The 22,606-nt window shown below is 37.9% G+C and overlaps 1 protein-coding gene across 1 annotated transcript in view; it reads right to left on the reverse strand.

Moving 5' to 3' along the window:
- The window catches only part of LOC145978763 (uncharacterized), a 158,048-nt gene that overhangs the window by 15,197 nt on the left and 120,245 nt on the right, over positions 1–22,606 (reverse strand). The window contains exons 15-17 of the mRNA XM_083111576.1: positions 15,506–15,823; positions 12,770–12,977; positions 10,732–11,079 (exon numbers count right to left, since the gene is read on the reverse strand). Coding sequence (XP_082967702.1) covers positions 10,732–11,079; positions 12,770–12,977; positions 15,506–15,823 — 874 coding nt within the window. The remainder of the gene's footprint in view (positions 1–10,731; positions 11,080–12,769; positions 12,978–15,505; positions 15,824–22,606) is intronic.

The following is a 22,606-nucleotide window of genomic DNA, read 5'->3' on the forward strand; positions in this document are numbered from 1 at the left end:
GACAATTTTAAACATACAGGGTGTACATAAAGTCCAGTAACACTTTCAAAAATTTATTATAAAGAAACTAGTAACATTACTAAGTGACACAGCACATTAGTTGAACAAGTAAAGTCGTAAGTTTTTTTTGTATTGCAGTTGTTTCCTGTAGTTCCATTTCTCGATGCTAGATGGTGCCTGCCCGACTCTGTGGCCAAGTGGTTAGCACATCGCGCTGCGATGCCAAGGGTCCCGGGTTCGAATCCCGGTCGGGCTTGGTTGTTTGTGAATGTCCATTCATCAATTTCATCATTTCATCACTCATCCTCATCTTCGCAAATTAGCCAAGAGACACAAACCGCGAAGTAAAATAAACTAAATCAATCAATCAATCAATGCTAGATGGTGCCAAATTCAAGATCGTGATTACTGAAGCACTTAAATTTTTGTGTCCTACATTTTGACAAAACAAAGAATGCTACAGTGGAAATTTAGGAGCAAATACAGAAAAGAAACACCAAGAAGCAAGGCAATATAAATCTATCACTGAAAATTAACAAATCCACTAATTCATCTTCTCTCTGCTGCAATTCTCAGCCAAATTGAATCTGCCTTTCTTTGTCTTGGGGATATAACTTTTGCACTAACTGAAGTCGGTATGGTTTCATACACATTTTTTTCACGCAAAACACTCGACACAGTCATTGGTAACATACTCAGCTCACATGAAGATCTACGTGTAGATTTTCTAGGGCTTCTTGTGAATGCTTCCCTCACTCGTTCAATGTCACCTTCACTCATGCCTGGCCAAAATACTTCTTTCCTTCACATACAAGCACCCGGTTGTAACTAATTTCTGATGCCAATCATAGATTGCCTTTCTGCTTGGCGATTCTTTCCTGTATTTGCTCCTAAATCTGTGTTTGACATTTCTGTAGAACACTTTGTTTTATAAGCTCCATAAAGTGCCATCTTGAATTTGCTACCATCTAGTGGCAAGAAATGGAACTACAGGAAACAAGTTCAATACAAAAAAGAATCAACTTCCTGTGTCACTTAGTAATGCTAATTGTTTCTCTACAATAAATTTTTGAAAGTCTTACCGGACTTTATGTACATCCTGTTTATGTTCAACACAACATAGGTTGGGAGTCCAGATGCCAGAGCCTCTACAAAATGCAATCCAAGGTGTACTACATGTGAGGTTGACTGATACAGAAAGGGTCACCCGTACACCCCATGATCAACATTGGAGAAGTAAGTGACTGACAAAAGTAATATAGTGGAACCTCGATTTTATGTTTTTCAGGGCACCAAGGTGAAAAAAAACTTAAATGCACGAAAATGTAAAATCGGGAACTTTTTTATAACATTTTCCTGTAAGGGGACCATGAAGATTGACTGTATAATGGGAGAAATACCAAAATCTTCGAATGTAAAATTAGGGTTCAACTATATATTGTATCTATGTAATTACATACATACAATATACAGTCTATCCTTCAAGTTGGGTCATCCCATAAGTAATGTCGTTTTCTGCATGGTCAGGGAAAGGATGCCATGCTATGGACAAATTATGAAATGCTCCAAGGCACAGTGGTCCAGATGAATGGAAAACTTGGTCAAAATTCAATTTTTGGTCTATGACCTTAGAATGCAGATTTTTTCACATATTCTATCATTTTAGGAAAGGAACACAATATTGGACAGTATTATGATATTTTAGTGCCAATTGTCCTCACAATACAGTAAACCACGACTTATGCGTTGTTCAATGTAGTTACAATTTCCATGTCGATCGGTTTCAACATTACCCAGCAACTGGAGGGGATGTTTAAGGAAGTCTAATACATCGTTTTGAAGTGTCTATCTCAGACGGCTCTGTGGAGATGACTGGATTTAAGGAGTAGAAGGATTACATGCATCATATTCCCAGTGATCAGAACGCTACATTTTAAAAGTAGCTTCGCTACAGCTACAGCTATTCTTCCAAAATGTAGCTTCGCTACAGCTACAGCTACATTTATCAAAAAGTAGCTCGCTACGCTACTCCTGTTTGCTACTCGCTACTTCGTACTTTTTGCGCTACTTCTGCATAAAAAAACTTAAAAATAACCATGTGAATATTAAAAAATCCCCTACTACTGGTAAATAGATTCTGTTATTTATTATCATGATTCCAGTCATTCAATAATTTTATTAGCTGTGTTACTTCAGTTACTTATTTTTACTATAGTTTGGTTTGAGCTGCTGTTTTAAGTCCACTTTATGCACAGTAAGGCTAATCGGGACTGGACCTACAGTTTAAAGTGGGATCCGAACCACTTGTGCCTCCACCGGGTATCGAACCCGGGACCCCTTGATTACAAGGCAATGACGCTACCACTGCGCCATGGGGGAGGGCTTATTTTTACTATAGTTTATGAGAATAATGTACCTATGCAAGTGGCATTTCAATTTAAATTTGATATATGAATATTGCAATTAGGGTGTTACCCAAATTAATGATTACAACTATACACAAATGAAATTTGATAGGATTACGTTTATGTTCACATCAACTTATTTTTCTTGAGAATAAATATTTCATTTTTTAATAGACTGATATGATGGCAGCATTTTGAATGAAAAGTACCTGGGACCCTTTGTTTACAAAAGGGCTCCAGGTTCGATACCCAGCGGAGGCACATAGTGGCTCGGATCCAGTCTTGATCAGCTTATCTATGCATAAAATGGACTCAAAACAAAAAGTAGGAAAGACGCCAAGTTGGGAGGATGGGATCCTCCTGCTCCTCCATTCCCCACATTGCTCATCATTCTTCCTCATTGTCACAATTAGCCGAAAGTGGCAGAAAGCTACTAGTATAGATAAGAGAATAATTAAATAAACCATTCATCCTCATTGTCATGATTGAGAAGTGTTGAAGAATAGATGAGGAGGTAAACAGAAGAGGACAAATGGGTGGTGGACTATATAAAAGCGTTCGAAGATTAATATGGAACAGGGATGTACCTATGAAATGCAAGAAGGTAACATGTAACACATACTATGTGCCAATAATTACGTGACATAGAGAGACAAGAAAAAGATGCAGGCAGTGGAGATGAAATTTTAAGGAGTCTATGGGAGAAGACTAGAAGGGATAGAATAAGGAATGAGGAGATCTGACAGCCAGTGGGTGTGGTGAAGCTTCAGGACAGGATAGATCAGGCACAGATGAGATGGTTCGGGCACATGAAGAGGATGGATGCAGAAAGACTACCAGTAAGAGATTATAATGCACAAGGCCAAGAGGGAGACCAAGATGTCGGTGGAAAGAGCAGATAGCGGAGACTGTTAGGAGAAGAGGAGAAGATTGGGAACACCGTGGAAAGAGAGGAGTGGTGGAAGACCAGGAAATAATGGAGAGGCTTCACTTCTATGCCAACCCAGTCAGAGGCAGGAAACGGCGAAGGATACTGATGATGATGTCATGATTAGCAAAAGTTACAGAAAAGTGACGCAAAAGTAGGAAAAATACATAAATTTGAAAACTATGTATATTAACTAAAGAACTAAAAAAAATTGTCGTTTCTGCAGGAATGTCAATAACTCGTACGTACTTTTTACAATATGATACAATATATTGAGGAAACTGTCGTGTAAACCAGAGTGTTCTACATGTATTGTAATTTTAAAATTTGTGAACAAATATTTTCGCAAAAATAATTGTAATTCCAGAAACTCTATCATTCTTGTAACAATAATTTCTTGCTGGTGAGATCCTATATACTGACAATGATCAATGCTGTTAACGTACTGAACCATTTATTTCTGGCACTATTCCTTTGTCAGTGCAGTGGAAAATCCATCGCTCGTTTTTGCACTGCAAGTTGTGTTTTACACAGCAATTAATGACATTTTGGTGCCTCTTACACCATGGATATCCACAGGATTTGTTCCGGGGGTGATGCAAACGAGGCACTTTTTTCCATCGGTGCAGCAAACGAGGTATGTTTCTATCCAAAATAGCGATGAAGCTCAATAAAACGTAGCTGTTAGATGGAATATATTCATATATGTCAGTTAGTTAGATATCCAGATACTAATTAAATAACATGCAGATATATATAATCTACAATCTAGATAACCTGTAATTTTATGTAGTTGACTTTGTCTTTATGAACCTCCTGCAAAATTAAAGGTTATTGTTGATTTTTCTGACGCTGTTGCCACATTCAAAATTCACCTCAAAATGCTGAGAGAAAATGTAGTTGTAGCGAAATTTTCGCTACAACTACAGGAATTTTGTAGCTTCGCTACCGCTACAACTACAATTTTCAAAATGTAGCGTCGCTACAGCTACAGCTACAAATTTTGTAGCTAGCTACTGTAGTGACGCTACAAGTAGCACGCTACTTCTGACCACTGCATATTCCCCCCTCCCACCCACCTCGAATTGGTCCGAGTATGGTGTTACATATAATACTTCTTTATATGCTTGTTTACAGCATCTTGAGCAGCCAAAATAATCGCTGGACCACGGACAAGTATCTTGTGAATGGAGCTGGCATGTTGATAGAGCGAGAAGTGCAGCTTAATTTTCTGCTTGGTTCCCATCTCAAATTTCACCACGTCTAGGTCCAGTCCATAAGATAGTGCCTATAGGATAATGGCCTATAGGATAGTGCCTAAGCTCATATAACACTTTTCCGTGAGCCGTGATTTCCTTTTTTGACTGAAGCCTGATCGGCAAGCAAAATCTTGTTGTTGAAGGTCAATGATTTTGTCAAATAGCAAATTTTCCTAGTTTCTTACATTCATAGTGTATCTTAAGCTGCACAAGCGATGTGAAGAAAATGTGTCTTGAAATCCCTCTTCCTTGGCCCTCTGCTTACATCGAAATTTCTCAGATGCCCATCCCAACCCAACTTAAGAAGAATGAAGATCTCGCGTATCTAATTGCATTAAGATTTTTTTAAAAAGGGGCAAGAAAGGGCAAAAACTACTTTTGGATCCTGAAACTAAAACATTATTCTAACATAAGATGGTTTAATCTTAATTTGAGCTTGTTTGAGTCATTTTGTAACTCAACGAGAAGTATCAAAAAATAAGAAATCTGTGCCTTTTTGCACTAACTTGAGTTCCGGCACATTAACAATTCAATATTTGATTGCAGCAGATGACAAAAGTATCTCCTTATAATTAAAGCTTAAAACTAACAAAAAATAAGTTTCAAACCGAAATTGGCATCCGATAAATGTTTATGAAGACACAAAACTAACTACGTGGAAAAGTCCTTTCTGCAACGAACTAAGCAAGATCACATCATACCCACACTTCAAAGGTTGCTACCAACTGAGGTCAACACTTATTGTGTAACATCAGGTAGTTTTCAATAGAACAGACCTTTTACTCTAGAATTATAAGGGTACCAAACCTACTTTGGCAATTTTCATTTTGGGATTTTGGCCAGGTTTTGTCACTTGGACCACTGTGCAAGGCCATGATACTATCAAAGAAGGACAGTTCATTGTGTATTCATGCATGGAGCAAGGTTAGTCTGCAGCAAGAGTTGTGTGGCAGTGATACATATTTGAGCATGGTAATGTCTGAAGAACATACAGCATGTTATGTATACTCATCAGGGACATTCAGTGACCGGAGTGGCACAAAACATCAATACCGAGTATAGTTATGGTACCCTTGATGCTTGCAAATGTCAAAGATGGTTCACAAAATTTCGGTTTGGAAAACCAGTCTCGCTGACATGCCACAACAAAGGAGACTTGTAGAGCTGGATAATGCCATTCTGAGAGCCACTGTTGAGGATAATCCACATGAGACGGTTGAAGAATTGGCTATAGTACTCTCATCGACCCATTCAAACATTGAACATTGAATAGGTACCTCATCAGAGGCAGCAGTGAGTGGACATTTGCTGACCCAATACAGAAGGGAGCCATTTTTTAACAGAATGGTGAAGTGAGACAAAAGTGGATCCTATATGATAACATTAAACACAAATGACAGTGGGTACCTAAAGGAGGTGTGGTGGGAACAGTTGCAAAACAAGAACTCCACCCACACACAGTGATTGGTGGGTTGTTGATTTAGTGTTTTAAGTCCACTTTGTGCACAGTAAGACTAATCGGGACTGGACCTACTGATTAAAGTGGGATCCGAACCACTATGTGCCTTCACCGGGTATCGAACCCAGGACCCCTTGATTACAAGGCGACGACGCTACCACTGCGCCATCGGGGACAGTGATTGGTGGGATTTGCATAGTATCTTTCATTTTGAATTACTTCCATCAAACCAGACAATCAATCACTGTGGAGGTCTACTGTCAGCAGTTGGAAAAGCCACGGGCTGCATTGCTGACAAATATCCTGCACTGGTCAATCGTAAGGTGGTGACGACAACGTTCACCCACACAAGGCAAGAAGCACTTGTGAGAAATTACAGGAATTTGGATGGAAGAAAATGTCCCACTCACCTTCTTCGTCAGACCTTGCATCTACAAATTTCAGTCGTCTGTTTCACAGTATCAAAAAGACATCTTGATGGAAAAACACTGCGAAACATGCAGGACATGCGGCAAACAGTAGACGAGTTTTTCTCGCCAAAAACTACAGCTTCCTTCGAATGCAGTGTTCAAAAACTGATTGACAGGTGGGAGAGGGTTGTCGAATCAGAGGGGTGAGTATTATGATGATTGACTATTGTGTTCCAGGCATGTCATAGTTTTTTTCTTTCATGTGCCACAAAACGATGTTACTTATGGGATGACCTAATAGAAATAATGCATCGGTATCATGTTCCTTTGTCATGCAATGTATAAAGATAAGAAATTTAAACTCGACCGTATATACAAATAAGACTGAGCCAATACTAATACCACTTAATGGTCTTACAAATTCCCAACGATACTGATACAGATGCTTGAAAATTGTACAAATGAAGAAAGTTGATCAAAATAAAAATAAATGTTTGATGTAGGAAGTGTGTCTTAGATAAAAAAAAAAAAAAGGGTCATAACAACCGCAAACTACAAGGGAAATCATTTTACAATGCAAGCAGTGCCAGGGTTGTGACCATGGGTGCTGCCCATATTTTTAGTGGATTTACATTTTCTCACCCTGTGTGAGATAAAGAGTCTTTGTTTTTTTTGTTTTATCGTCTGCTCCAGAATACACTCCGCCTATAGCGACGTGCAGTCTCCGGCGTTGCCATGGTGACGTTACCTCAATGCTCCGCCCAACCTTATGCGTGTGTGTTTGTCAGTGTGTACTTTGAACTCCGCAAACAGTCAACAAACCCACGTGTGTTGTGCCGTGCGGCGTTCTTTCGCTGTGTAATGACCTGTGTTTTTTCTGTTATCGTGTTGTCATGTTTAATTCAAAACTAGTTAAGTGTCAAACCTATAGGATTATTTTTTATATATGCCTCAAGACTTCGTTATTGGTGCTCGTACTCTTTGAGTTCACAAGAGGCTTTGACTTGCAATTTAATTTTTTTTCTCTATGTGTTTTTTTTTTTTCTCAACGGTGTTTGGTGCTACGAATCTTTTGCTGATATGAATATTTTGGTGATCTCAATTTTTTTTTTTTTTTTTTTTTTTGTGGTGATGTGAATCTTATGGTGCATGGATTGTTGTATTGGTTTTCTACGGATTTTGAAATTTTTAATAAATACTAATTTTTAAATATAACCTCCTCCGGAGAAGGTCGACCATCACAGAGTGGATCGATTAACTTAACAAGGGGAATGTAGAGATATGGAGATTATTAAACCGAGAAAACCTCGTCATGGTAATATTCATGCTTGTTTATTTCCTGGAATTGTCCGACCAGCGGGCGATCCCAAGAATGCGCTAACTTTGTAACTTCCGTGAAAACAATGACTGAAAGGCAAACGCGTGGATCTAAACAAGATCTGGCATGTTCGAAAGCTTTAACAACCTTTCGAAGCCTAAGATTATAAAAGGCAGCTCACTCCCGGAGCTCGCTCTCATTTGAATTAATTTTATCATCGACGCTCATATGGATAATTAGTCTCTGATTACACTTTACTCTACAACACATTACAACCTACAGACTACGACTACGGAACACGAAGTTACGGCTGCCTAGCATGCAACGAGTCACGAGGGATCGCTCGGTTTGGTGAGCCAAGGGTCGCAGGATAGAACCTTGGCACCAGTCACAATTCGGTCTGCAAGAAGCATCTGGACAAGAACATCACACACCTACCAGGTATGAACAAGCGTAAATAACCTTTACATTCAACATTCCATATCTCTACCCTCTTAATCGGAGCAGGTTCAGCTAACAGGTACAATTAAGCTCTACCTAAATGTATTATTGAAACTTCCCTGTGACCTCAGATCCCAGGTAAGACGGGATTACAACAATATACAGACAAGAAAAATTTTAGAAGTTGTATAAAATATTGCTTAATATTAGCCTGTAAGTATTCCACTCAAATTATATGCACCAATTTACCAGAATTTTGGTTAAAAATATTGAATAACTACATTGGAATGTTTGAATACATGTTATGTAGTCTCAACATCTTTTTTTCTTGCACAATGCTGATGCAAATTAAATCGAAAATTTGAATTTTGCACAATTTCCTGCAAAACACCAAAGAAAGTGGCAGGACTTGTCAATGAATCCTTAACCAAAAAGTTCCTGCACAGGCACAGGCCTCGTTGGCTACTGAGACATCATTGGGATTATTGTTACAGGATTGATTGATTGATTGGATTTATTTTACTTTGCTTTTTTGTGCCACTTTTGGCTAATTTGCAAAGGTGGGGATGAGTGATGATATGATGAAATTGATGAATGGACACTCACAAGCATCCATGCCCAGGCCAGGATTCAAACTCGTGACCCCTGGCATTATAGCATAATGTGCTAACCACTCCACCATGGGGGCCGGCTATTGACGAGACCACACCTCTACGAACAAAGCCTGGTCGACTTTGGAGGAGAACTAAACAGAAGTTGATTTTCAAGACTTGGTTACAAGTCTTATCTGTGTATGGATCTTTGTCACATATTTGCTGTTCACAGAAACTTGAATCCATGTTCATTTAAGAAATGCACAAATATTGTTCATTTTTTTAAAAAGCCAAAGGTAAGTTGGAAAAGGCAAATATTTGAAAAGGAAGAAATGTTGGTCTTGGCCACATTTCTAGCATCTTAAAAACAATGGTATTGGATACTATTAGTGTAAATATTTCTACCAATACTGCTGGTATTGGATCAGCCTTAAAAATAATATATGACCCCAGGACCACTCAACATACTAGCAGGATTGAGTTTCTAGTTTATGCTTTAAGTCTTTTCCTGGATGGAGAGTTAAGATATAGCATAAGCAGCTGATAACATTTTACAACCATACTTTACCTTGGATTTGCTGGGGGGAGGAGAAGGTGTTATGAAATCTAACAGGCTCGTATAAATTCATGTAAAAATTGCCAATCTTTTAGAGAAATCATAATTATAATGTTTGTCTTGAATCGAATTGACTTGTTTTACGTTCACTATATAGATAGGCTTATTGGACCTGGATCTACAGTTTAAAGTGGAATCCAAACCACTGTGCAATGTGCCTCCACCAAGTATCAAAACTGGGACCCCTTGATTACAAGGAGTCTTGTATTTGACTTTTTGCACTTTTGGGTAATTGCTACAGCGATGGAACTGGTAAAGGAACACTCACAAAGAACACAGATTCCCAGGCCGGGATTTGAACATGGTACCCCTGATGTTGTAGCACACTGTGCTAATCACTCTGCTACAGAGGTTGGCTTAATGTTTGTCATGCAAATATATCTGCATTACTCATAGAAAACAGGAGAAATGGAGAAAGTGCATCCTTTTATGTAAAAACTTTGCAACACGAAATCCATATACATTGTTCCAAACATTGTAATTTGCTGACATTTGTAATTGTTTTCTTGTCTACATACAAAGGAAAACATTTGTAATTAGGATTACATACAATCAAGCCTATATTTATCATTAAATAAACATTGACTATTTTTATCAGCAGCCTCTTCCTGTCCACCATATGCTTGAACTTATACTGCACTTCTCTCTCCCCCCTCCATCTTGCATCCGGCAGACAAATATGTTAAGTACATGTAGCAAGATGATTATATGTTGGGTGGTGTAATGGTCACTTGTTCTCAATAATCACAGAACAAGTGGCACCTATCCAACTTTGCTACTATGTTGAGTGATTCTGGATCTATTTTTTACAACGTAACATGCTCTCATTATAATTAAGATTTTTGGAACTGAAAAAGTATGCACTAACCTTACAATCCACAATTAAACAGTGTCTTCCACTTAGAGGGATCGAGAAATAATTGATAATTGAAGTGTAAATAATGGTTTATTAACACACCCATTTACATACCTTGATGTAGAAACTCTGAGTTTAGGCAAATGGTCAATACAACTCAATGTGTGGCCTGCAGACATCTAATTGGTATTCAAGCTCCCACTTCTGTACCATCTTGTGGAGTGACTAGCGCAGCTGCATTTGTAATGTGTTGTAATGCTTATGTATGCGCAAGCACATGTATTCACTATTGGTGCGTAAACTTGGAGAGTTTCTGTATATTGTAAAATGAAAATCACAATATCTTCCTTTGTTTTTGAAGGGTGAGCATTTATTTCTCAATCCTTCTAAGTGGAACATGCTGTATATTTTTTCCCATTGAGATCTAGGTAGAATTTATATCTTACCATGTGCTTGTTGAAAAGTTGATATAGCACCATATGAAAACTGCAAAATATTGGTGGAAAGATTATTGTGAGAGAGCATAACTCCCTTCGGAACTCCTGTAGTGCCACTGGAGTAAGGCAACACTATGGTGTCTTCAGGATCAATATTTACTTTTGAAGTGTCAGAAGACCCATTGCTGTGTTGCAAAATTTCCTGAAAGTTAACGCATCCAGGTGGGGCATCACCAATGATAATGGTTGATCTGAAGTTTTGAAGAGACTGTGTTGCTTTTTGAACATTAGGGAACAAATCTGGAATTGTTATCACGCCCTTTGCTCCACCATTATGAAGCTGTTTGTGTATTTCATCTGCAATAATAATAATAATAATAATATATTCAAAATTTGTTGTGAAATATGTTAGTTTTATTTATTATATATTCATTGACCCCCCCCCCACACACACACACACATATATATATATATATATATATATATATATATATATATATTGGAAATCCTGCAAAAGTTAGAGAGTTTGACAGAAATATTACAAATCCGGAAAATCAGCAAATATTTAATATTGTTGTTTTAGTTCCAGGGAATGTGGAGTTTTTACATAATTGTAATCCCTAACAGCACGAAACTTGTGTTTGTAATAAAAAAATTACATACTTAAAAATATGGTATTTCTTGCTTTCATATTTCCACATAAAATGTATGCAAAAAAAAAAAAAAAGGTAAAGTGCTCCCCTGTGCATAGCACCACGCCATGAAGGCATATAGGGGGTGTGGGGGTAATGCCCCACACTTTCTTGATCCGGTCGTGAGTGGGGGTGATGTGATTAGCATCACGCCCCTGACCGTCTTTACCCCCCAGGGTTTCCCCCAGGTAACCATTTAATTCGACGCTGGTTGGGCACCGGGGCCGCTTCCAATGTTAGAAAAGTTCCTGGATTTGAACCGTCCGGGGATCGAACCCGGGACCTTTAGCATGGTAGTCAGACGCGTTACAGACTGAGCCACCACGGCCACCACATAAAATGTATGCTGCAAACATATTTAACATTAGAACAGCGAAGGATCTGATACTCCCTAGAACACCTGAAAGTGGTCATTTTGACCCCTCATAAGAAACGCATTTAAGAATTCTAATTATTTTAGAATGGAAATGTATTTTTAATTTATATTAGATTCTGTGCTTTATGTATTATAATCAATGTGTTTAGGTGGTTTGTGATACAGTTTGATTACAAATAAAAATTATAATAATCAACAACTGATCACTCCAGAATACGCAACATTTCACCACGAGAAATTGCTACTTGACGCAACATGTTCAGAGACATCCTTCCCAGTCCAAGAACACTATACCTACATGACGACATGTAAACTGTGACAAGTGGGAACATGCTAAAGAGAGGATGATGCAACCTAATGCTGATATTGTAGCATGCATAAATGAAACTGTAAGGAGTCAAATTGACCCCTCCCGCTGTTCTAGGGGTATAACATGGAATTTTACAGGAATAATTTATATTTTGAAGATTTCAATACACCATCTTAAAAAGGACAAAGAATTATAAAAAGTCACAAAATTTCAGAGGAAAAAAATAAGAAAAACTGGATAGTTATTAAAGAAACAGTGAAGGTAGGGCATTTTGACCGCACCTGCCGTTCTAGTGTCAAACTAAGTTCGAACATTACATCATTGTCTGAAAATTCAACTGAAGATACATTGAAAGTCTGAAATAGTCAAGGAATTTATAACAGTCTACATTAAGAGAATACAATATTGTAAACAATCCTTGTATCTCATGTAAAAGGTAAGAAAAGTATTTTTCATTGAACCACATAAGTATTAAAAATTACATTTATCAAATTGCATGCAGGGAGAACACCAAGAAGAATATAATAGCATATGAATAAAAGTTAAAATAAATGGTATCTATGCATTCCTAAACACTTGCTATAAAGCATGATAATGAGAATGTAATAGAGTAGACTAGACAGTTATATCTAACACTTATAACATCAGACTGACTTATTTGAAACCTACCTGGAGTATATATTGGATTAATTGTCGTCACAATAACACCAACTTCAACAGTTCCCAAAAATGCTATTGCATATTCTGGAATGTTGGGGAGAATAATTCCTAGGACATCTCCCTTGGAAAACCCAAGATTCAATAATGCTCTACCAAATTTCCAAGATAAGTCTCTTGCCTGAGCATAAGTGTAACTTCTTCCTGTTACTCCACATTCCTTTGAAAAAAAAAATGAAGATGACTTTATTTTGGAAATGTGTGCATAATGTGTTGGCAAATAAAAAGCCAACTAATTACACTGGAACCTTGATTACATATCTTTCAAAGACCTCTAAGCATTAACAATGTTGTCAGAAAAATTTGAGATGGGGAGCAGGGAAGCAGTGTTTCAAATTATGATGCACAAAAACATCTCAGAAGTTCGAAACTTAATACAGAATATTGTATATGATAATGATATATTTACATATATTGATAGTCAAAATATTTTTCTAAAAACTGTTGAGGATGACTTTGTCCTCCTTTAGGGTCATCACTGTGCCTGACTAAATAGCTTAAAAACAGTAAAATGTGAAAATATTCTAATGTTATATACAATTTGACAATTATTATTGTTATGTAGGAAGATGTACAATCCGGAAACTTGAAATTAGGATTCTAGGTGTTATGCATCAACAAACAAGTTATCAAAACCTTACACTGAAACTAAATACATAGAATGATTGGTTAATGTGCATTTGGAACTTTGGAGCTTTTTTGTTTATGGACCAAATACAAGGAATCTCAAGGAACGAGAAGTTTTTTGAATCCCAAATTTTAGAGAAAGTTACATTTTATCAGCTAATGTATTTGGCGAAGTGCTTTATGACAAAATACATTTACAAAAAAGCAGGAAAATACTTCATCATTGTAGTTCATTGCCAGACAAGTTTTGTCATTGAGAAGTTCCAAAGTTAATCCTTTCGATTATATTTCAATTGTGTACATAAACATTAATTGTCAACATCACTCTGTGCTATTATTTTATTAGTTATATAAAAAAAAAACGATTTTATCAAGTTCATGTACATAACTTCATTTGACATCCAGTAAACCAAACTTCTTGGAATGTGGTTAACATACTTTTGATAGCAAAAATTTTAAACCTGTTAATTTGAGATAATTGAAGGGCTCGGGTGTAAAACATGGTAAGTGACATTTTTGTCATTTTGAAGTTACAATGTAATGTGCATTGTGTAGTCCATCGTAAATGGAGTCGAATCGTACTCGAAGTGTTTCGTTTCATCAACAGATGACAGAGCTGGACATGTTGAAAGTTATGGTATCTACCAGTTGTTTCATGTAAAGTATGGTAAGTAGCAAAGATGGCGGCGAAACGGCTGTTACTGAATTGCAACGTGTCTCAGAAAGTTCACGAGTATTGAGGCAACAGCAAAGATGAGAACGAGTTAGAAAGTGTATATGATTCCCATAATGACCTGGAATATGTACCACCGACTAAGAATGAGGAGAATGAAGAGGTTGCCAAATCAAAAATGCAACTAAAACTGTGCATGGCCACACATTCTATTTCATGTAAAACGTTGTATCTACTGTAGATACACCATTGTTTACATGCAGCAGTGCTCATAATGGCAGTTTCAAATTAAATTTTACTCTCGTACTTGGATGTGAACTGCGATCTAGTAGAGAAGCACATACTTTTCTTCTACTAGATATAAATAACTGTAGTTACATAGGAATTCGTTTGATTTTAGGGTCAATTCTTGAACATTACTGCCCAGAGGTCATAATGTAAACAGTACCACCTACTCCAAGCTTTTGTGCAAAAAACTGAAATCAGCCATTCTGCAGAGACGACGTGGTCTAGGGTGTCCACTGGTGTGCTTTTGCTCCATGACAATGCGAGACCACACACTACCAGTGTCACATTGTCTACCATCGAGGACCTAAAGTGTGAGTGCTTACCCCACCCTCCATATTCGCCCAATATCGCACCTTCCAATTTCCACACCTTTGTCCCACTGAAAGATGGACTAAGTGGATCGAGGTTCGAGAATGACAAAGAAGTCCAGTCAGCAGTGCATGAGTGGTTACACACGCATCCAATTTTTTTTTCCCCTGTGGAATCAGTGCCTTATCAAGCACTGGCATAGGTGCATTGAACTAGGGAGGGACTATGTTGAAACATAGTACTGAAGTTCTTTTGGTGCTTGTAATAAATATAATGTTACAACATATTTCCAGTTAAATATTGAATGAGCTTTGTATATAACTTCCCCAACTCTTCTAATGCTGCAATAACATCCAGGGCATGTGCTTCATTTATAAGAGAGAGAAGAATGTGTGGAATGTGGGTCTCTACCTTCTCAAATTTATGTTCACTAGAATGTGATATTTAAATTACTTTGCTAAGGTCTTGGCCATGGACATCCAAAAGGGGAAGCCATGCCCTCTCTCTCTCTCTGGAAAATGATTGTCCACGTAAAAATTATATATTTTACATAATTTCATTTCAGTCACAATAATTTATGTTAATTATTATAAGGGCTTTTAAGAACATGATAATTTGGTACCAGTTAGATATGTTTGTCTCCTTTGCCGCCCTTCCCTTGGAAAAAAATTACCTTGCTTGCCCCTCCCTGGAAAAAAAAATCCTACAGGCATCCATTTTACATATGAAATTAACAACAATTTCAAGAGAATTTTGATATGCACTTTCTAAAAACCAAGGATGATACTTACCAATGCTATTTTATTTGGCCAATTATTAACATTCTTCCACATAAATTCTGCAAGAGGAATGTTTGGCACAGATATTTCTTGATAAGGTGATTTCACAATTTTTTCTGAAATACTTGTGGAAGCAGAATGATATGTAGTTAAATGTAGTCTACGTTTCGTGTTCATTGAAACGGCAACATTTTTGTTTTGTATTCGTGTGCTGCTCAAGATATTTCTCTTGCAGGTTGTAGTCTTTGGTGAAATTCGATGATTCCAACTCTTCCCTCTTGGTATCATGTGACGATGAAGTAGCAAAGCCATTGTAGTTTGAGAAATTTGCTATCTTAATAAGGTCCAACAAAAATGCTTTTTCATGTTATCTTATTCTGCAAGAAAAATAAAAATTCTGAAGACAAACTCTTGCAAAGTGTGTAAACACATTCAAGTCCATAATCATGCAAAACTGAATTCCACTAATGTTGGCTAACTATGCCCGTGATATATTCAAGCTGCCTCAGTCACTATACTTATTTCATTTCCAATCTGCGCTTCAAGGTCACGGCATCGTCTCCCCATGCAGTCGCCTGTTCCCCTCCAGACACCTGTCTTCTGCCTGTTCATTGGGAGTCCCAGTCATTTTTTTTCATGCTGCACAGGGAATGCATAGGAGTGGGAGTGAGGAAAAGGGAAGTGCGGAGCTGGGTGGATGTCCTTGAACCGCACATTCGATCTGAAAAAAGTATAGCATATGGAGGTGCATGATTTCTTTTTTTCTGGGGGGAGGGACAGAATACCCAATAAAATATTTCGTATATATATTTGGAGGTTTTCACTCTTTGAAAATTGTACTCAATGACAAAAATGGTAATTTTCGGGAGGAGTTGAATTTACAACTTTGTTTTTTTCCCCAAGGTACCAGGTAACCAAGAAAGTTCATGCGGTTTTTACAACTGACCGTAGTTTTCGTGGGGTAGTACGCAGTTCAACCACCAGGGGTACATGTATGTGTGATTGGTGGAAAGCTCATTCCTTGGCACGTCGGCTAAAGTAGATAACAGGTCGCAGTCGATAGTTCGGGAGCAAGTATTCGCAGCGAACCATGGCTGTGTCGAATGCAGTAATCAGGGCGTGTTTACTGTATGAGTACAAGTTGGGCACAAAAGGAGCGGAAGCAGCAAGAAAAATATGTGCAGCGTTTGGAGAAGGTACAATTAGTGAACAGACAGTGCAAAAGTGGTTTCAAACCTTCTCGAGTGGCGATGAGGCACTGGCAGACAAACCTCGATCGGGCAGACCGAAATCTCTCGATGTGGACCAACTGAAGGCAGCAATTGAAGAGGATTCAAGTCAAACGTGTCAAGAACTCGCTCAATGATTTGCGGTAAGTGCTGAAACAATTCGTGTGCACTTGCATGAGCTTGGCAAATCATGGAAACTGAGTAAGTGGGTCCCTCACGAGCTGACTGCTGAGAACCGTCTCCAACGACTGAACATTTGCGCTTCCTTGCTCACTAGGAACAACATCTGTCCAATTTTGGACCGCATTTTGACGTGTGATGAAAAGTGGGTAATGTACGATAACAAGAAACGTTCATACCATTGGCTATCGTCAAATGACACCATACCTTTAACTGCAAAACCTGCTGTTCATCAGCGGAAGGTGCTGCTGTGTGTCTGGTGGACTACGGCTCGGATTGTGCATTATGAGTTCTTGGAAAGTGGTAAAACCATCAACAAAGAGGTGTACTCCGCGCAATTGCAAAGAGTAGCCGAACAGCTTGCAAAAAACAACCTGCATTAGTGAATAGGAAGCGTGTTCTTTTCCACCAAGACAACGCTAAACCGCATACAGCAAAGATGACCCTGGAGGTGATTTCTTCTCTCGGCTGGGAACTTCTTCCACATCCAGCGTATTCACCCGACATCGGTCCATCAGACTACCATCTTTTTTTGTCTATGGACAACCATATGCGCAATCGACATTTCCAAACTCGCGAGGAGGTTGAAAATGCGGTGGTGCAGTTTTTTGAGGCCCTACACAAAGACTTTTTCAAACATGGCATCTACAGGCTTGTACAAAGATGGGAGAAGGTTGTAGAAGCGGATGGTGGATATTTTGTAGAATAAATACAAGGTAAACACATTTGTTTTGGACCTTTTCTTCTTTGTACTAAAACCGCATGAACTTTCTTGGTTACCTGGTATTTACTGCTTTCATTTGATTTTTATTTATCCAAATATGACGGGGGGGGGGGGGAATTGCCCACTGCACATGCCAGTGGCCTCAGTGGACAAGCAAGTTGAGTGGTGAACTCCCAATCTCACCAATTTTTCCAAGGAAGAGATCATAGTTGTGTTCACTTATATTATTCACCCTAACCAGAAGGGTGGGTGCTAAGAGAAAAATATGGGGAGGGATCTTGACCTTGTCATAATTTCCATGAATAGCATATTGAAAAACTGATTATGCCATCTAAGCTTTATTGCTAAGTATGTGTTGCAGAAAATAGGTTTTTTTGAGACCACGAATTTACACCAAACCATTTCTATTTCTTGTTTTAAAAATAAACATTTGATTTTGGTTCATTTGTTAACAATTTATAGCTACAGATTATGTTGTTAGAATAAATTGGAACATGCGCATAATATTGGTATTATTTCAGTACTGACAATTCATAGCATACATCTATGCAGAAAGGCAACTAAGGCACTCACTCAAGGTCACATGCTTCAGGGGGCCCTGCACCAGATAAAAAAAATATTGTGTATGGTTTATTAGGAGTTTGCAGGACACTGGTACTTCCAATTAAGCAACTGATTTGATTTCTCGTGACAGGCTAATCGGGTCTGGACTAGGGATGGCCAAATCCAAAAAGTGAAAATGGAGAATCCGGATCTTGGAGGGAATCCAGTTTTTAGGAGGCAATCCAAATTTCAAATTCGACCCATCATGCAGTAGCGTAACTAACACGGTCTGTTGGAAATAGGGGAGCTATGAGTGAGTAGCGTAATCCACTCTGGGAATTGGAAATTGGGGAGCTATGAGTGAGTAGCGTAATCCGCTCTGGGAAATCTCCTATAACGGCTGAGGTTTCGACGTGCTGACCCCACGTCACCCATTACCGGTTGAACTCCACACCTTTAGGTAGGATTGTGGGAGGGGGACTGGCAGTTGGGAGATAGGTCAAGGCCCTTCCAGGGCTGTAGAGCCACAGATTATTATTATTAAATTTAAGGGTGTTTACAGATTACATATTACATTTCCTTTCATATGAGCTTCACCCCATCAGTACACACATTTTGTTTTCCTCCTTTCTTAGAACCTAATAAACATCATTAAATGATTACGAGATTAATGCCCATTCATCAAAAGTGATTCTGATATCTACAAAATCCTTACGTACATTATTCTATAAATTATTTCTTTAAACTGATTTAAATCAATCCACCTTGCATCTGATTGTTGTGGAACTGACCTCATGGACCAACTTTTTGTTAACCTGTACCAAATATTCATTAATGTACGTATACCAATTATTGTTGGTCAAAAAAGAAAATGTGTATGTATATTGATAAAGGTAATGCAATCAATTATTAAAAGAAGGGACATCTACTGTATTACTAAGCGCAGTCAGCTTCTATCAGATAATTTAACCAAGTGGGTAGGAGCCAAATACTACTGATAAATTAGGGTTTGTTGATACAAAATTTTGTAAATACAAAAGTTTCACAAACGTATTCTCTCGCCCTGCCCAAACTCCTTTGTATTTCTTTCGCCTCTTCTCTTTGCTGTTGTACGTCTTATTTATCCTTTCCACCATTTTCCTCTGCTTCTATCCACCCCCACCCTCTCTCTCTCTCTCTGTTTTTAAATCACACATGTACATGCATGGGTAATCCATTTACCAAATCTTTTGATTAAAATGCTCTCTACCCACTCCAGTCTAGAAAAAAGTAGCAAAAGGACTCGATGTCATCACCTGTTGTAAAGCCTCTTGGCTATCATTCCTATCTTTCCTGTGTCAATCTTGATATAACCTCCCTATTTCTCTCATTTAAGTGTCCCTTCCCTGATGTCCTTCAATTGCTCACTGCATAATTGGCTTTGTACAGAAGATATTTTATATTATCCCTTTAAATTAAGAAGGAATTTATCATAGCTCATACCTTATTAGGTGAACGACAGGTTACATTAATTGATTTGATTTATTTGTTTTCTTTAACTTTGCTTTTCTTCCACTTTTGGCTAATCGTGAAGATGAGTATGAATTGTGATAAGACGAAGTAGACAAAGGGACAACCATAAACACACATGGGCAGATCACAAACACCACAAAACAAGCTCCACATAGGATTTTACTGGCTGTGAGTCTAGATGCGAGTCTCTTGTTAGTCTGCTAAATGCAGTCCAGGGTGTACTACGTGAAAGAAAGGTCGACATTTGGGTGGAAGAATAGAGAATATTTTTAATTCATGCTACAATTATTGAAAATATGAATCAAAATCAGTTTTCACTCCAAAATCTACTTGGTCTCCGCAATCTGTTTTCCCTCCGTAATCCATTTCCCTTCCAAAATCTGTTTTGCCTGCGTAATCAGCTTTCCTTCCAAAATATGTTTTGCCTCTGTAATCCTTTTCGCTCCGAAATCCAGATAGTAAATTTTCCAAATCAGAATTAAAATTTTCTGGAATCCGGATGTTTTTGGCCGTCTCTAGTCTGGACCTATGGTTTAAATTTGAATCCAAATCATTGTGCAATTGCTTCCACTGGGGATCAAGACTGGCACCCCTTGATTACAAGGCAACAACATTACTACTATTTCACCAGGGAGGCTCGAAATGGGCAAAGGGGCATTAAGAAAATTAGAGGCAAGCCATAGCATTCTCGAAACTATATGCAATCCCAGTAATAATCCCATCATTGAACAGTGCCTTTTCAGCAACTTCAACCAGTCCTAAAGTAATGAATTTCACAAAAGCCTACATTAAGGTGGTATATTCTCCCATGTAACCTGGATTACTGCTGGTAAACCATCTTTTTCTATCATGTGTATATACAAATTGCCTGAAAATTTTAAGTCGTTAGTTTTCTGTGTTTGTTTTACTTGCATGAATGCATTGGTGTTTTATTTATATTATATCTAATTAACATATAATAACCCATGGTGCAAGGTGCAACAGCCCTTGAGGACCAGGGCCTACCTACCGACTGCCGGCCTCACTTCCACATGCCTCACAAGAGGTTGGAGATCACAGAACCAAGTCAAGGGGTGACGTGTGGGCAGCACGACGAACACTTGTCATCGTCGTAGGTTTTCATGTGGGTTATGCTACTCATTCGTAGCTGGGACCTCCCCGATAGCGTAGTGGTAACGTCGTCGCCTTGTAATCAAGGGATTCCAGATTCGATACCCGGTGGAGGCACATGGCACAGTTTAGTTTAGTTTAGTTTAGTTTATTTGCGTCCAAGGACTACCGGTGTGTACAAATTACAGTACATGGTAATATAGGACATGTCAATACTTACATTACAATACAGGTACATTAATAGATTTTACAAATACAAAATATATAGCCAAAAATTGTAAAAAATTGGGTCTTACTCTGCTATTATATCAAAATCACAAAAAAATATAACATGAGAAGATATACTAATTACCCACTTTCATTTGACATTTAATTTTACAAGAATAATATGTGATTATACTACATTATGTACATTTGTCTTATGTAAAAGCCGCTTCCATGTATTCAGCTATAGAATAAAAAACATGCTTCAGAAGCATTGATTTTATCTTGTGCTTGAATATCATCAAGTTTGGTTCTTTCCTCACATCTTGTGGTAGTTTATTGTAGAGATCTATGGAAGAGTTTAAGGGACCTTTCTTACATAAGTTGAGGCGGCAGTGTTTTATGTGAAGTTTGTCTTTATTTCTTGTGTTTAGGCCATGTATTTCCTCATTTGTGGCAAAGTTGGAAATATTTTGCTTAACATAAATTAAGCATTCATAAATGTATATGCAGGGGAGAGTTAACACATTAAGTTTACGGAAAAGAGTTCTACATGAATAAGTTTTCTTTACTCCAGCTATGATTCTTATAGCTCTTTTTTGAAGCATAAAAAGGACATTGGAGTGGCCCTTGTTACCCCAAACCATAATCCCGTATCTTAGTAAAGCATCAAAGTTTGCCATATAAAGGCACTTTACAGTTTCGGTGCTTGAGATGTCTACCATTTCTCGAAGGGCATAGCACACACTACTTAATTTTGATTGTAGCGTGTTTATGTGTTCTGTATAGCTAAGGTGTTCATCCAGAATGATACCCAGAAATTTTGAATTTTTGTTAGGCTCTAGTTGTGTATTCCCAGATATTAGATTGAGGCTTATTTGGTTTCTGGTTTGGATTGTAGAAAATGTAATGTAATTTGTTTTTTTGCTGTTGAGGAGTAGATTATTATTTAAAAACCAGTCATCTAATTTGTTTAATACGTTATTAGCCTTAGATTGTAGAGCATCTTTAGAAGTGTCTGTTACTATAATATTTGTATCATCAGCATATAATATTGCATTTGCCTCAGGTATAGCATTTGGTAAATCATTTATGTACATAAGAAACAAAAGAGGGCCAAGAATACTTCCCTGAGGCACCCCACATGTTACACTTTTCATGGTGGAGTGTTGATGTGTTACGTATCCTTTTGCTGTGGTGTGAGCGATTTCTACAATTTGCTTTCTATTGGTAAGATAAGATTGAAACCACTTTTGTGGTAGTCCACGAATACCAAGTTTTTGAAGTTTCCACAGCAATATCTCGTGATTTACAGAATCGAAAGCTTTTGATAGGTCACAAAAGACTCCTACCGTGTGATTACAATTATTCAGAGATTGTGTGACACATTCTACTAAGTCTGCTAACGCTGTTTTTGTGCTTCGTTCGGACCTAAAACCATGCTGCGACAAACTTAAGATTGAGTGTTTACTACAGAAATTTTCTACTCTCATCATTATTGCATGTTCAATAATTTTTGAGAAGACTGAGAGTTGGGAAATGGGCCTGTAATTTGATAAATCCTTTGGGTCATTTTTCTTCAGTAATGGTTTAACAACAGCTATTTTTAGC

The sequence above is a fragment of the Lepisma saccharinum genome, chromosome 25 (assembly GCF_977018435.1).
Source record: "Lepisma saccharinum chromosome 25, izLepSacc3.1, whole genome shotgun sequence".
NCBI classification, from domain to species: domain Eukaryota; kingdom Metazoa; phylum Arthropoda; class Insecta; order Zygentoma; family Lepismatidae; genus Lepisma; species Lepisma saccharinum.